Source organism: Myiozetetes cayanensis, unplaced genomic scaffold (assembly GCF_022539395.1).
Source record: "Myiozetetes cayanensis isolate MyiCay16 unplaced genomic scaffold, myiCay2020 scf2-11, whole genome shotgun sequence".
NCBI lineage: Eukaryota > Metazoa > Chordata > Aves > Passeriformes > Tyrannidae > Myiozetetes > Myiozetetes cayanensis.
Window position 1 is genome coordinate 27,641,162 of NW_026087411.1, and position 12,240 is coordinate 27,653,401.

Sequence of the window (12,240 nt, forward strand, 5' to 3'; positions counted from 1 at the left end):
GGTGGTGGATTCACTGTCCCTGGAGGTTTTTAAGATGAGGCTGGATGTGGCACTGAGTGCCATGATCTAGTAAACACAGTGGGGTTGGATCAAGGGTTGGACTCGATGATCTCAGAGGTCTCTTCCAACCCAGTTAATTCTATGATTCTATGATTTTCTACCTCTTCCAGAATAGACAATATCAAAAATAGAGATCTATATTAATGCTGCAAGCCTAAGCTAAAGTGGCGAGTTCTGTTATGTACCTGACTTGCTTTCAGTATGGAATATCTATCATATCTGTAGGAGTAAGATTATTAAAAATCATGTATATTTTCTGCAATATAGGGTGATGAAGAATGTTAGCAGACATCTCATCTCTCCAGAAATCAAAACACCATTCAAAACCTTTTCAAGTGATCGCTGCTACATAAAAATACCAATTCTTTAGAATACCACCACCAGATCTGGCTTTCTAGTGCCATAAAATAAACTGAAAATTTCCTAGTTCTTTAGGACACAGAAGAAGGCCCAAAGACTTTATTTTTCTTTTGACATAGCATCTGTAACACAAGCGAGCATGTTAGGTACTCACACAACATACAGTTTTACACCTGGACATTTCATGATACAGAAGACATTGTTCCAGAAACTGAAGAAAAAACGTGAAAGTGTTAATCCAGATGTTTGGTAACATAGAGGCTGGAGATTGGTAAAACCCAGCATTTTCAAAACTTGTAGAATTAAACCTCAAGTAAGCAAGGACTTAGAGCAGGAAGTTACCATGTCAAGGCTTACAGATTAGTTTTCATTAATTGCCTTGTCACAAACTGAAGTTACTCTCACACAGCTCTCATCACTGACTTTCAAGAACAAGTGTCTTCAAACAGTATCAAAAGAAATCTACTTCTACATTTTATTCTAAGCATTGAAACTGGTGTTTGCTCCAAGGTGGGGTAAAATAAACCATTGTTCAAAACCACAGACCAATCCAATATAAATCATTAACAGATAAATATTTTGTAAGTTTTCCTTTTTTTAAAAAACAAGCAAGTCCACACTTTTTGAGTAACAGTAAGGTATGTTAAAATAACCAGTCAGACTTCATTCAAATGAATTAGACAACTTTTACTAAATGAAAAAACCTACATTTAAAATATGCATTTAAAACAAAATGGAATTAGAAAAGAGACTGAAATCCATTTTAAAGAACTTGCTCACTGTGTCAGAAATCAATATACCTCTTGCACCATATAATGTGCCAGTTCATAAAACGGAAGTTACCAGAATCCTCAATTCAACATTTTCAAAGACAATACTGAAGTCAAGAGTTTTACATCTACTGATGTACATTTAGAATGGTATAAATCTGCAGCCTTCCCCCAAAGAATCTTACAAATTTGACAATATTCAGTAAAAGCTTTTGTAGTTATGTCCAATAAGTATTGCATCCTAAAGCATCACAAATCTGTGCCTTTCATTTGTCCTACTATATAGTTTGTATCTTCTCTATATCTTGCCATTTGCCAATGTTAACTCTTTTAAGAAAGGAGAGAAGTGAAAAGAAATACTGCGTAACTCTTGATCATGTACAGAAATTATTGCTACTATAGTACACTACAAAGCAGAAGTCTATACAATAGTATATGAAATTTGATCATGAAAATCCAAATTATATAATCTTTAGTGACATAAGCCTTACTATGAAGTTGGACATTCCTGTAGCATTTTCAACTCACCACTCATCTAGCCTATTTTACAGTGGTGAACATCCATTTAAACACATCCTCTTTATGAAAAAGAACATCAGCTTTTAAAGGCTTAGCAAATAAGGATCTTCATGTTCTGTGGAACTATGTAAGATGAATTTCGATGCAGGTAGGGAATTACCTGGAAGCTAAGCATGCCAAAGGTGTTTCATGCTAATAAAACTAAAGCCAAGGTACCACTTAATCAAGTTACCAACTAATAGGCAATACCATTTTTGTCCTATCTAAGTTAAATGAAGTGCCATCGCACAGTGTAACGTCAATAATTTAAAATAGTGTAGTGCACAAATCCATTGTGTGGCAGTTTAAGTTAAAATTTCAGGACAGGTTTCTGTGTCTCAATGTATGTTGGCTGTCAAGCTGTCTAGTCTGGGCATTTGGGATTTACTTTGTCTTTTAATCACTACTGTACTATAAACTTTGCCTTATAATGGGGCACACATTTGGGCAGCATTATTATGAAAAATGAGGGATTGGGGGAGGATAAGAGATCAATGGCTGTTCTAAAAAGCCCCTTCCTCATTTCAATTTCATGGAGCCAGGAAATAAGACTAGATACTGTATTCGCATCATTCTAGCTACAAAATAACCAAAGTAAAAGCAATCAAGCAACAATAAGACCACATTACACAAATGGAACATCATGCTCTCATCTGGTTTAACTATTACATCAAGTTTTAACTGGGATGTTGGTCAACTTTAAAAACCGTGGTAAATGTGAATATGTAAGTTGCAATAGTTTTCCTCCTAATTTTTTTTTTTCACTCTATGCTGGATATTAGAACTTGGAGCTATGCTTGTTACAATACAGTGTCGCACATCTTTCTACTAGAAAAAATTAATAAAGATCCTTTACCCGTCTCTTTAAGTTAAACGTGTGACATCATAAAGGGTGTCAAATGGCTGGATGGTTTTACAGTGCACACTTATTATATACTGTAATATGGAGTTTTGTCCTTGACAGATCTGATGGTGTTTTCTACATTATTTCCTTTCTTCACCTCTTCTTCGGTGGATTAGCTGTGCGAGGTGGAGTGACTGGACGCCCAGAATTCAGTCCACCATATTGGTACTTGGCTTTCTTTTCAGATGGTTTCAATATCTTAGAGAAAATAAAAAAGTTCCTTTGAGTCAGCAATAACTAAGAACATTTCAAATACTGTTAAGACAGCATAAAATCTTGTTCTGCAGGAACAAGAGGGTTGAGGATGGTGGGAAGGAATCACGTCACAATCCGACAGATTTCTTAACTCTGCATACAACAATACTACTTCTATATCCTTCCAGTTCTGCCACTACAATTGGGTGGAAATATGAAAGAAAAGGGTTGAAAACATGTCCACGAGGGAATAGAGACTAAAATCTGATCAGAGTAACCATACTAAAAGGGTCCCTTATAGTCTATTAGTTCACATAATTGGGTATTCCAATCACTAGGTATGACTAAAAATAATCACCCAGTTAAACTCTGAAATGAGCATCTGAATAAAGTGAATAACTTAAAATGCAGTAGTTTGGAAAACATCAAATCCCAGTTGTCTGGAGAACAGTTGGTTTGCAGTTCAGTTGTCCACAAACGCCATCCTCCTGCACAACCTTTCTGCAGCTCAAGTATATTGCTCTACACTAACCATGAGCACAGCAACAAGCAGACTAACTTGGTCCACACAGCCCAACACCTACAGTAACACTTAATGCACAAATATATCATACCTGAAAGGAACACATCAGAGTTTCATCCACACTCATCATGCCCCCTGCATTGTCAAACTCTCCACAATAATTTGGAGCTGAAAATAGGGTGACCAACTGCCGTTTTGCAAAGAATTCGTATCCATCTTCAACCACCTGTCAACACCAGAGAAATCAATACAGTTTACATAAGAAAAGATTAGTTCGAAGAGAAAAGGTTAATCTTGAGGCCAACAGGACTTAATATTAGAAAGATGGTAAGGACTCAAAAAACTATTTTATACCTTGACTTTCAGACAGGGCAAATTTATTCATTTTGTCTTACCTGACACTGAATGACAAGCCAAGAAGCAAACCCTATGTCTGACGCTTCCAATGTTAAACACACATCAGCCTGAGTGTTCAGTATTTTCATAGCTGAAGTCCAATTATGCACTGCCAGTTTAAGTATTCCCAGCATTTTATGGTTTACACATAGCATGTGGATGTTTGACCTAATTAGCATGGAGCCCACAAAAATCTGGATACCATTTCATTGCAACTTGTAATAATCAAGTCTCACTTACACTGGTGCTGATTCTATAAATCTCAAGTGTAGGCTTTTTTATAATTTTGATGCTCCAAAAGTGAAGTGGGTCTGACATATTTTGCCTATGAGCATAACACACCTTTAAAATCATGCAAGTAGTATGATGCATCAGCTGAGGATGTTCTCTCTTCCTCAAAATAGAAACCTCATGTTACAACATAGTGAAACTAGTGCATCAGCTGCTCACCTTGGTGCAATCAGCATGATCTTTTAAAAGACATACTTCTTTTATGAAGAAGTGACCATATGAAGTGACCATATGAATACAGGAAACTGGTAGCAATTTTGATCAGCAATTAAGAAATCTAGCCAGCATGTGTGGAACGAACATTAAATCTTCTGTAATGTTTTAGCAGTAGAATTACAAAGAAATATTTAAGTGTTCTGATAGTGTACCCAAGCCTAACAGTGACACAGAATAAAGAGCCTATTTTTGTTTCACAACAGGAAAGAGCTTTTAAAACTGACTAAATAATGAAACCGAAATATTATACAGGAAAGTGAAACCTTATGTCCTCCTAGGTAGGACTCTTGCTTAAAATAACTTGACAAAAGAAGTGTACTAAAAATTGACAATGTCAAAACCAACCTGATTTAGTGAAATGTGCAGAAACTAAGCTATGCCAAAGTATTCTAAATAGATGAAACAAAGGCAAGACTGAAAGATTTTTTTACAGACTTGTTTGTAGAAATATTCAAAGTGCATTTAATACTTTGACAAAGTGAAGCAGAGGTAGTGTAAGCCACAACCACCAGGGAACCGTCTACTACTGAAATGGAAAAACTCTGAAACTTCAGTGTAAATCTCAAGTTCAAGTCACTTTGCCACTTTAAAGCTGGACACCATACTTCTAATGTTTACATACAATCTAACACTTAGCAGAGAGTACAAAAGGAAAAGATCCATAGAGAAATCTAGTGTTCGTATTCTACCTCACTGACATCAGATATGCAGTTCAACATGAGTCAACAGGACACAGCCTTACAGCCTCTTAATTAGGAAAATCTTTTTTCTGTAGAAGTAATAGAATGCAAAATATGTTTCAAATATATCCTACTTAAAAGGAGAACCAAAGAGGCAGAAAGACTAGAAGGAGAGGTTCTAAGAAGCAACAGTAACAAAATTCATACCTGATGAGCTCGACAGATCAAATCCAGATCATGACGATTCAGAAATTTACTGACCACATCAGCACCAAAAGTGAAAGAGACCCCACGATCATTTTCACCCCAACCTTGCACATCTTTGTCTGGGTCAGACCACAGCAAGTCACAGAGCAAACCTTTGGAAGATAACACAAGTGAAGATGCTAGTCTTCAGAGGTGTCATTTTATAATGTAAACCAGTTCTATTGTAATTAACAGAGAAACTCTCCTAAAGAAAGTAAGTTTTTAACAACAAATGTAGCAATACTTTAAACTGCAACTCAGAAAAAGGGTATGGCCTGCGTAAATCTGGAGACTGTTCCCCCTCACCAATGACAACACCTTGAGATTAAAAAGTCAGAGCCAAACAGTTCCCTGAAATAATATTTAATTGTAATACTCACCGTGTTTACAGTGAGCATTTGAGGAGTTTAAAAATACTGAAATGCATGGGCATTAAAAGGTAACCATCAATTTTGCAGCACACCAAGAAAGCTTAGTTTGAAAGCTGCAGTAAATTAAAAAATGCTATGCAAGGTCAGTCATAAATCCAGCAAGTAGATTTGTAACCATAAGCTTCTGAACATGCAACAACTTTGATTCTTACCTTTCTCACCATACCTGAAGAACCTTAGGTGACTAAATCAAAATGTAACACAGCAAAATGCTGATATATTGTTTCAGGTAGCACTGTCAGTTTGCTCAGACCGCTGTTGACTTTTCAAAAAGCCTCATGACAACCAGTCTGGAATCTAAACTGGAACAATAAGCCTCTCTGGTGTTTTAGCAAGATCTTTTTTTCTCCTGCCAACAAAAGGTCAGCTAACTCTGGAGTTAAAACTGGGTACTAAAAAAAGATTTCTCTAGATCGACTGCAATGCCTTTATACATAGAACTTTCCATGAGTTTTCACATGGGAAAGAAGCAGGCCAATTTAACTACAAAACAAACAAACCCAAAAACATTCAAAAGGCAGTTCACAGCTTTCCATGAAATTGTACTTTCTTTACCTGTGATGACTAACCTATTGGCATTTAAATACTTAAGAGCATTGTTTCATAATCTGAAAGATATGTCAACAGGTTCCTTCATCATTCAGGCACTCAGAGGTTTGATTTACATCTGGTTATTTGGTAAACAAAATATTGAAGACTTTATTCCTTAAATAGCAGATCCTTCAAGTTGTAGTCAAGCAAACCAGTGTCTGAAATCTACTGCACAACTAGACCATTTTATATTTATATACAGTTATCAAATTGTCTTTGGTACCAGACAGTTGCTCTCTAAGAGAAGCTAAAACTTTATTTGCTTTTAGAAGACAAAGAACAGAACAAGCACAACTACATCTTAGATACAATTTCTACCTAGAAATAAACTACTGAATACAGACAGCATACAAAAAAAGCTTAGCTCTACTGAAATTTAGTTCTATATTGAGTAACTTGTTTTTCACAACAACAGTTGCACTGCAATCCCTAATGGTTTCTTACCACGAATTTCTAGCAAGTGACAGAAGCTGCTTCTTGTCTCAGCTGCTTAGGAAGTGCTTGCTCTTCTGTTCTCTCCCCAAAATCAAACAATCTTTAGGCTTATACAGAGCAATAGGCTAGAATTGTTAGCAGTGGTATAAAAGAACCCTGCAACAAGTTTGTCTAAACTGTGCTGCCCAGGTAGGTTTATATTTTAATCTGCAACATCTACAACTGCAATAGCTTAGGCTGACCAGGAGCATACCATAATATGGCTGATACAAGGCATTCAAAATTACACAAAAGAGGGAATTACAATCCCCTAATAAGCAAATGGTGGCAATGCTGACCAAAACACGTAACTTATGTCCTGGCCTTCACAAAATGCAAATAGTCTAGCTGTTAAAGGCAAGTGATTTAAGTTGGAATATAGAGTCAGATTTGAGAAAACAGCTTCCAAACCACACAAAAATGCCACCTAACTAAGAGGTCTTTAAATTGCAGTTCAAGTTGAAAAGGCTTTTTTTTTTTCCATCAGGCTAAAAGAAACCCTCATGATGATGTAATCTTTGCACAGCCACACAAACATCTACCAAAGACTTCTATATCTCCACAAACATTCACCAAGTGACACCTCTCCACAAAGGGATAGCTTTTAAGGGCTTGTGACTTTAAGTACATCCAAAAGGACAAGACCTTCTATGTCAATGTGCCATATGTACACGTGCTTCTGATGGGATGTTTTATTTTCCCTCTGACAGTACACATAGTGCTATTGCTTGTGAAGGCGAAATTAAAACTACAAAACACCACACAAAACAAAAGCCTTTTAAAAAGAAATCTCTACACTTATTTTTAGGAGGTACTAAGAAGACATATGACTACAGTGGAGTGTCCATGGAAACCAGAATTACATTCTGCAAGGGCATTCCTGAAGTGGGGGTGGCTAAGGCAGTACTCATCGCCTGTTGAACAGAACTATCTTTCCTAAGAGCTCTGATAAACGTAAAGATTGACTCATTTGTACTGACATTTGGTTATGCACTGAGTGAATAAGTAGCATAAAAGGAAGAACAATGTAGTAATTTATACTACAGAAACACTCATTCACCAGTCTATAACACTTCTCAGTGTCAAGAGTGTATGCACTAGCTTGCACACAAGTGTGGTTGTTTAAGGGACAGTAGATATATTAATATTAGTCCCTGAATTATTGCCATGCATCAGCACTGAAGAAAATTACATGAAGCAGAATTCTTCTATTCCAAAGTTTAACTGTAATTGTAGTTTATGTTTAAAAACAGGTTTAGATCTCGTATTTCCTCTGAAAGTTAATTCAGACCACTGCTGAAAACAACTAAAAACTATCCCATTGTACCGCTCAAGAGTCTTTTCAATCCACTAGTAAAAAGATTTGTAATAAATGGGACACTAAGTATTATTAGTTGAAACATTCAAAAGAACATTGTACAGAAAACACTGGTAACTTGCATTCAAAATTTCTAAACAAAGTAATAATGCATTAGAAGAAAATTTCACGACTATCACCTTGATAGATGTAATTGAAATCCCCACTGCAGTGAAGTAGGAGCTGTATTTTCAAATTTAAAGGAGGCAAGGTCTCAAGTAGAGAAGCCCAAGTACTTTAACACTCAGGAATCTTTGAACTGTTCTGTTCTTTGACAGACTAAAAGATTTGTGTGTGCCTAACCAAGGCAAGAAAAAGAACTAGCTGTTCAGTTTCCTTTATCTTTCATTAGACTTCCGAGTCATTACAGGGCAACTTGTGAATAATGTATCCAAACTCGAATAATGTATCCTACTCTGTTATGACAAGCAATAACAATCTGCGCGATAACCTCTAAGCTTTCAGATGAAGTAGCTATCGGGAGGAACAAGATTCACACCCTATAAGGCACCAAGAAATATTGTACTGTGAACAAAGGTTGTGTTAAGTCATCATATTGCCTGCACACAAATTGATTAAACCTGTTCCATCATTAAGATCTATTTACAGTAAATTCCATGCCACTCACCTGTGTCAGGAACATCTGTAGGTCTCATAATTCTCCGGATCTGCTCCATTGACTGGAGATCTGGAGACAGTCCTGTAGAAGTACAAGAAAACAAGTGACTTATATATGTATTTTACTTGCAAAAAAGTTCCAGAGAACACAAAATTTCACGTTCAAAGTCATACAGCATCCATTGTTTCCACTGCAATATAAACAAAAGGCAGTTTTCTGTAAGACAAGTCATTGAAAAGAGGGACAGAGACTAACACAAGTGAAATTAGAAAGGGTTTTCATTACCATCCTTTTATCTACATGGCACAGACCTCTACAGTTAAGGACATTATCTTAAACATAAATCATAAATCATAAACATCAATCATAAAATCAGTTAGGTTGGGAAAGAACTCTGAGAACCTTGAGTCCAACCATTAACCTAACACTGTCAAGGACACTACAGAGAACCACTGAAGGATAGCATTCCCATTATTTAACACAAACGGGTGCAGACAGCTTTGCTTACAACCACCTTCCTTTCTAAAAGCTAAAGGAAAATCCCTTCCAAGGTTTGAAAGACAAGACAAAGCAGCCTGGAGGTGTGACTGGAATCACAGTCACATCTGAACGGCAGAGTTCAACCGCACAACAGCCAAGCAGCAGTCACTGGATTCTGTAAACAAACCCTAGACTGTGCAACTGCAATAGATAAGGACCACAGAGGTGGTCAGTCATTTGTAAAACCACAGTACTTCAATTACTCAAAAAACCACAATAATGCTACAGCTCTTTTTCTGAAGTTTTGCCTTTAACATGCAATTGTAACCAAACCATGGGATTCCAAAGCCACTCTTTGAGTAGTTGACACAGTCTAAAGCTTCTCTACTGGAGAAACACAGGCATAAAAGAGATGCTCTAGCATCTGAACAAGTCGCTTCGGACCCTTATTTAGGGACATAAATTACCTAGGCCAAGTGAGCTAAAAGAATTGCAATCTTTAGAACATAAAGACCCAATTTGTGATGAAACATATTTCATATTAACAAACCATATCCACGTGAGTCAGTCCAGAACTATCATTGAAAAAGAGTCACCACGTACAATAATTTCAGCTAACAGAGTTTGCACAGTGTCAATGTGTGTGTCACAGGAGCAGTGACTCCAATGCTCTCCAATTTGATCCAAAGACTTGAACTTTTTCTTCCAAGTGATAAGATTTTAGATTATCTTAGTTGAAGCAAATAAAGCCTTTTATCATCATCACCACCTTATTAAAGTTGTCTTCATGATATTACCTTGAGGTTGTAAGGGAGGGCAGAAGTCTTAAATTAAACAGCTTACCAAAGGAGTTTCAGGCAAGTCTATTTTCAAGACAATACAGGAACACTAATATAAATTCAAGCAGATAATCAGCTTTTAAACTTTGACCAACCTACCACTTCCCCTTCCCCAGATCTGCTCTATTTGCATACACATTACATTAGCACTCAGCACCACACCCTGAGAGAGCAATGGGCAAGCTCAGTGAAATAAGCACAACCAGTTTGTGACCTTTATGAAGTTACAGCTCTCAGCACTTCAGGTTGCACCGAAAACACCTTTCACCCCTGGTCAGGGGTGAAAGGTCAGGCTGGATGGGACTCTGAGCATCCTGGTCTAGTGGAAGGTTCCCTGATCACAGCTGGGGGTTTGGAACTAGGTGATCTTTAAGATCCCTTCCCACTCAAACCATTCTATGATTCTTTAGAAAGAAATCTTAATACAAACCACATCTGAAACCGATGGCTGTTAATTTTTGTGTTATTTTACACTAGTGTAAAATAGCAAAATCCCATAAAACTGCCTGCACATTTGTAGACCTCTTTGTAACCACTGAAGAGGTCTTCTCTTCCCAAGTATTTTCCTAACTCCTCCTGCACAAAAAGAAGTAGCTCATGTCTCAAATTCTTATCTATAGATAAAAGTTGTACATGATCAGTATTAAGTGAAGGAAATAAGAATGCAAACACACGCTAAAGCTCACTGTCAAGCTGCTGCCACTACACAGATTGCTGCAAACTACAGTCTACTAGAAGTACACAATTAAGGTATCTTGTCACATACAGCTAAGCACAGAAAAAGTATCTTTCAGTATACTATCTACTTGAAGTGTAAGACCCCCTCTCCCCAAGAGAAAACAGAGAAAGAATTGTTATTACTGCTGGCAGACTCAAATTTGATTTGAACCACTCTCTGATCAGGTGGAATTCGAAAAGTAAGTATGATGGGTACTTATTTTTACAGTGTAATCTTTGAATACTATATAAATCAAGTAGACTTAAACTTCAACATACATTTCATTGTCATTAATGTAACAAAAAAACCCCAGAATTCCAGAGCCTGAAAATACTACATAAATGCAGTATTCTACTAAACTAACACAACTCCTATCTCAGAGCTTAAATCCAACACAATACCAATTTATTTCATCAACATGACACTACAACATGGACTTAATTTATAAAAACTTGAAAGCAGTCATGTAAGTTCTCCAAAGACTAGAACTAGACAGTGGTGTCATGGATAAAAAGGGGGAAACTGTAGAGAATACAAAGCAGAGAAAAACAGAAAAGTTGGAAAGATGCAGAATAAGCTTTAATGAAGTGAGATAAAGAGAAAAGTGAGAAGTCAGTTGAGAGGACAGCCTAAAAGAAAGGACAAATTATGACACGTATGAGCAATGTGGAAAGAGTGGGAACAGAGAGAGAGGTGATGGGAAGGATACAATATAAGATCCTTTCAACAGCATGAACATTTGAACACAGGGATAGGAAGAGTGGTTTGACTTACATTGTGAGATAGAGAACTCAAAACACATGCCCAGGAAAGTCTAGATAAAAAACATAACTCAGGATTTTAAGCTATTGTAGATAGCCTACTGGGGTTAAGTTAGGTGCCTTTTGTTTTACTATGTTATGCGGTTTTGCAAAGTTTTATTATATATCCCAGAGGACAATATTTTTAAAATAAACTATGCAAAAATGCGCAATATAGTAAAAAAGGCACCTACCTTATATCTACATGCTAGCTTCAACCTCCAGCAGAGTTGAATGGTTTGTGTTGCTGCCTCAGTGTTTATTATAGTTGTATCATCATGAAAAGGCGTTGACAGTCCTTTACTTCATTGGATCTGGAACGCAGTTTGGATAGGACTGGAGAAGAGTGGAAAAAGGGCAAAACTTATTCATGTGCTGAATGTCCACTTCCATTTATGAGGAGCACACAGCACATTAGTAATCTTTTCACTTTATTTCATAGCTGCAGATCAGTTGTGAGTGATACTAATTTTGGTTACAGATGAAGCCCATACAAGTTTAAGGGGCAATCAGCAATCAGTAATGAAGTAACTTTTCATAAGAGGATCCTTAAAGCACACTACATACAAAATAACATCTTGCTTAATCAAATAGGAAAATTTAAATTCTCTCCTTCGCAATTTACATTAAAACTTTAAATCTTTTTTCTTGAAAAATAGCTTTCTAGGCCTCTTTCTCATAATTTGGGTCTCAAGGGCACACTCACAAAACTACCAGTTTTGTCATAGCATT

General features: G+C 36.7%; 1 protein-coding gene across 2 annotated transcripts in view; it reads right to left on the reverse strand.

Annotated features, from left to right (window-relative positions):
- Positions 1-487: 487 nt before the first annotated feature.
- PPP1CB (protein phosphatase 1 catalytic subunit beta) overlaps positions 488-12,240 on the reverse strand; it is a 29,476-nt gene continuing 17,723 nt past the window's right edge. For both annotated transcript variants that reach the window (XM_050314242.1, XM_050314243.1), the window contains exons 5-8: positions 8,681-8,752; positions 5,161-5,312; positions 3,462-3,596; positions 488-2,850 (exon numbers count right to left, since the gene is read on the reverse strand). In XM_050314242.1, coding sequence (XP_050170199.1) covers positions 2,746-2,850; positions 3,462-3,596; positions 5,161-5,312; positions 8,681-8,752 — 464 coding nt within the window. In that variant the 3' untranslated portion in view covers positions 488-2,745. The remainder of the gene's footprint in view (positions 2,851-3,461; positions 3,597-5,160; positions 5,313-8,680; positions 8,753-12,240) is intronic.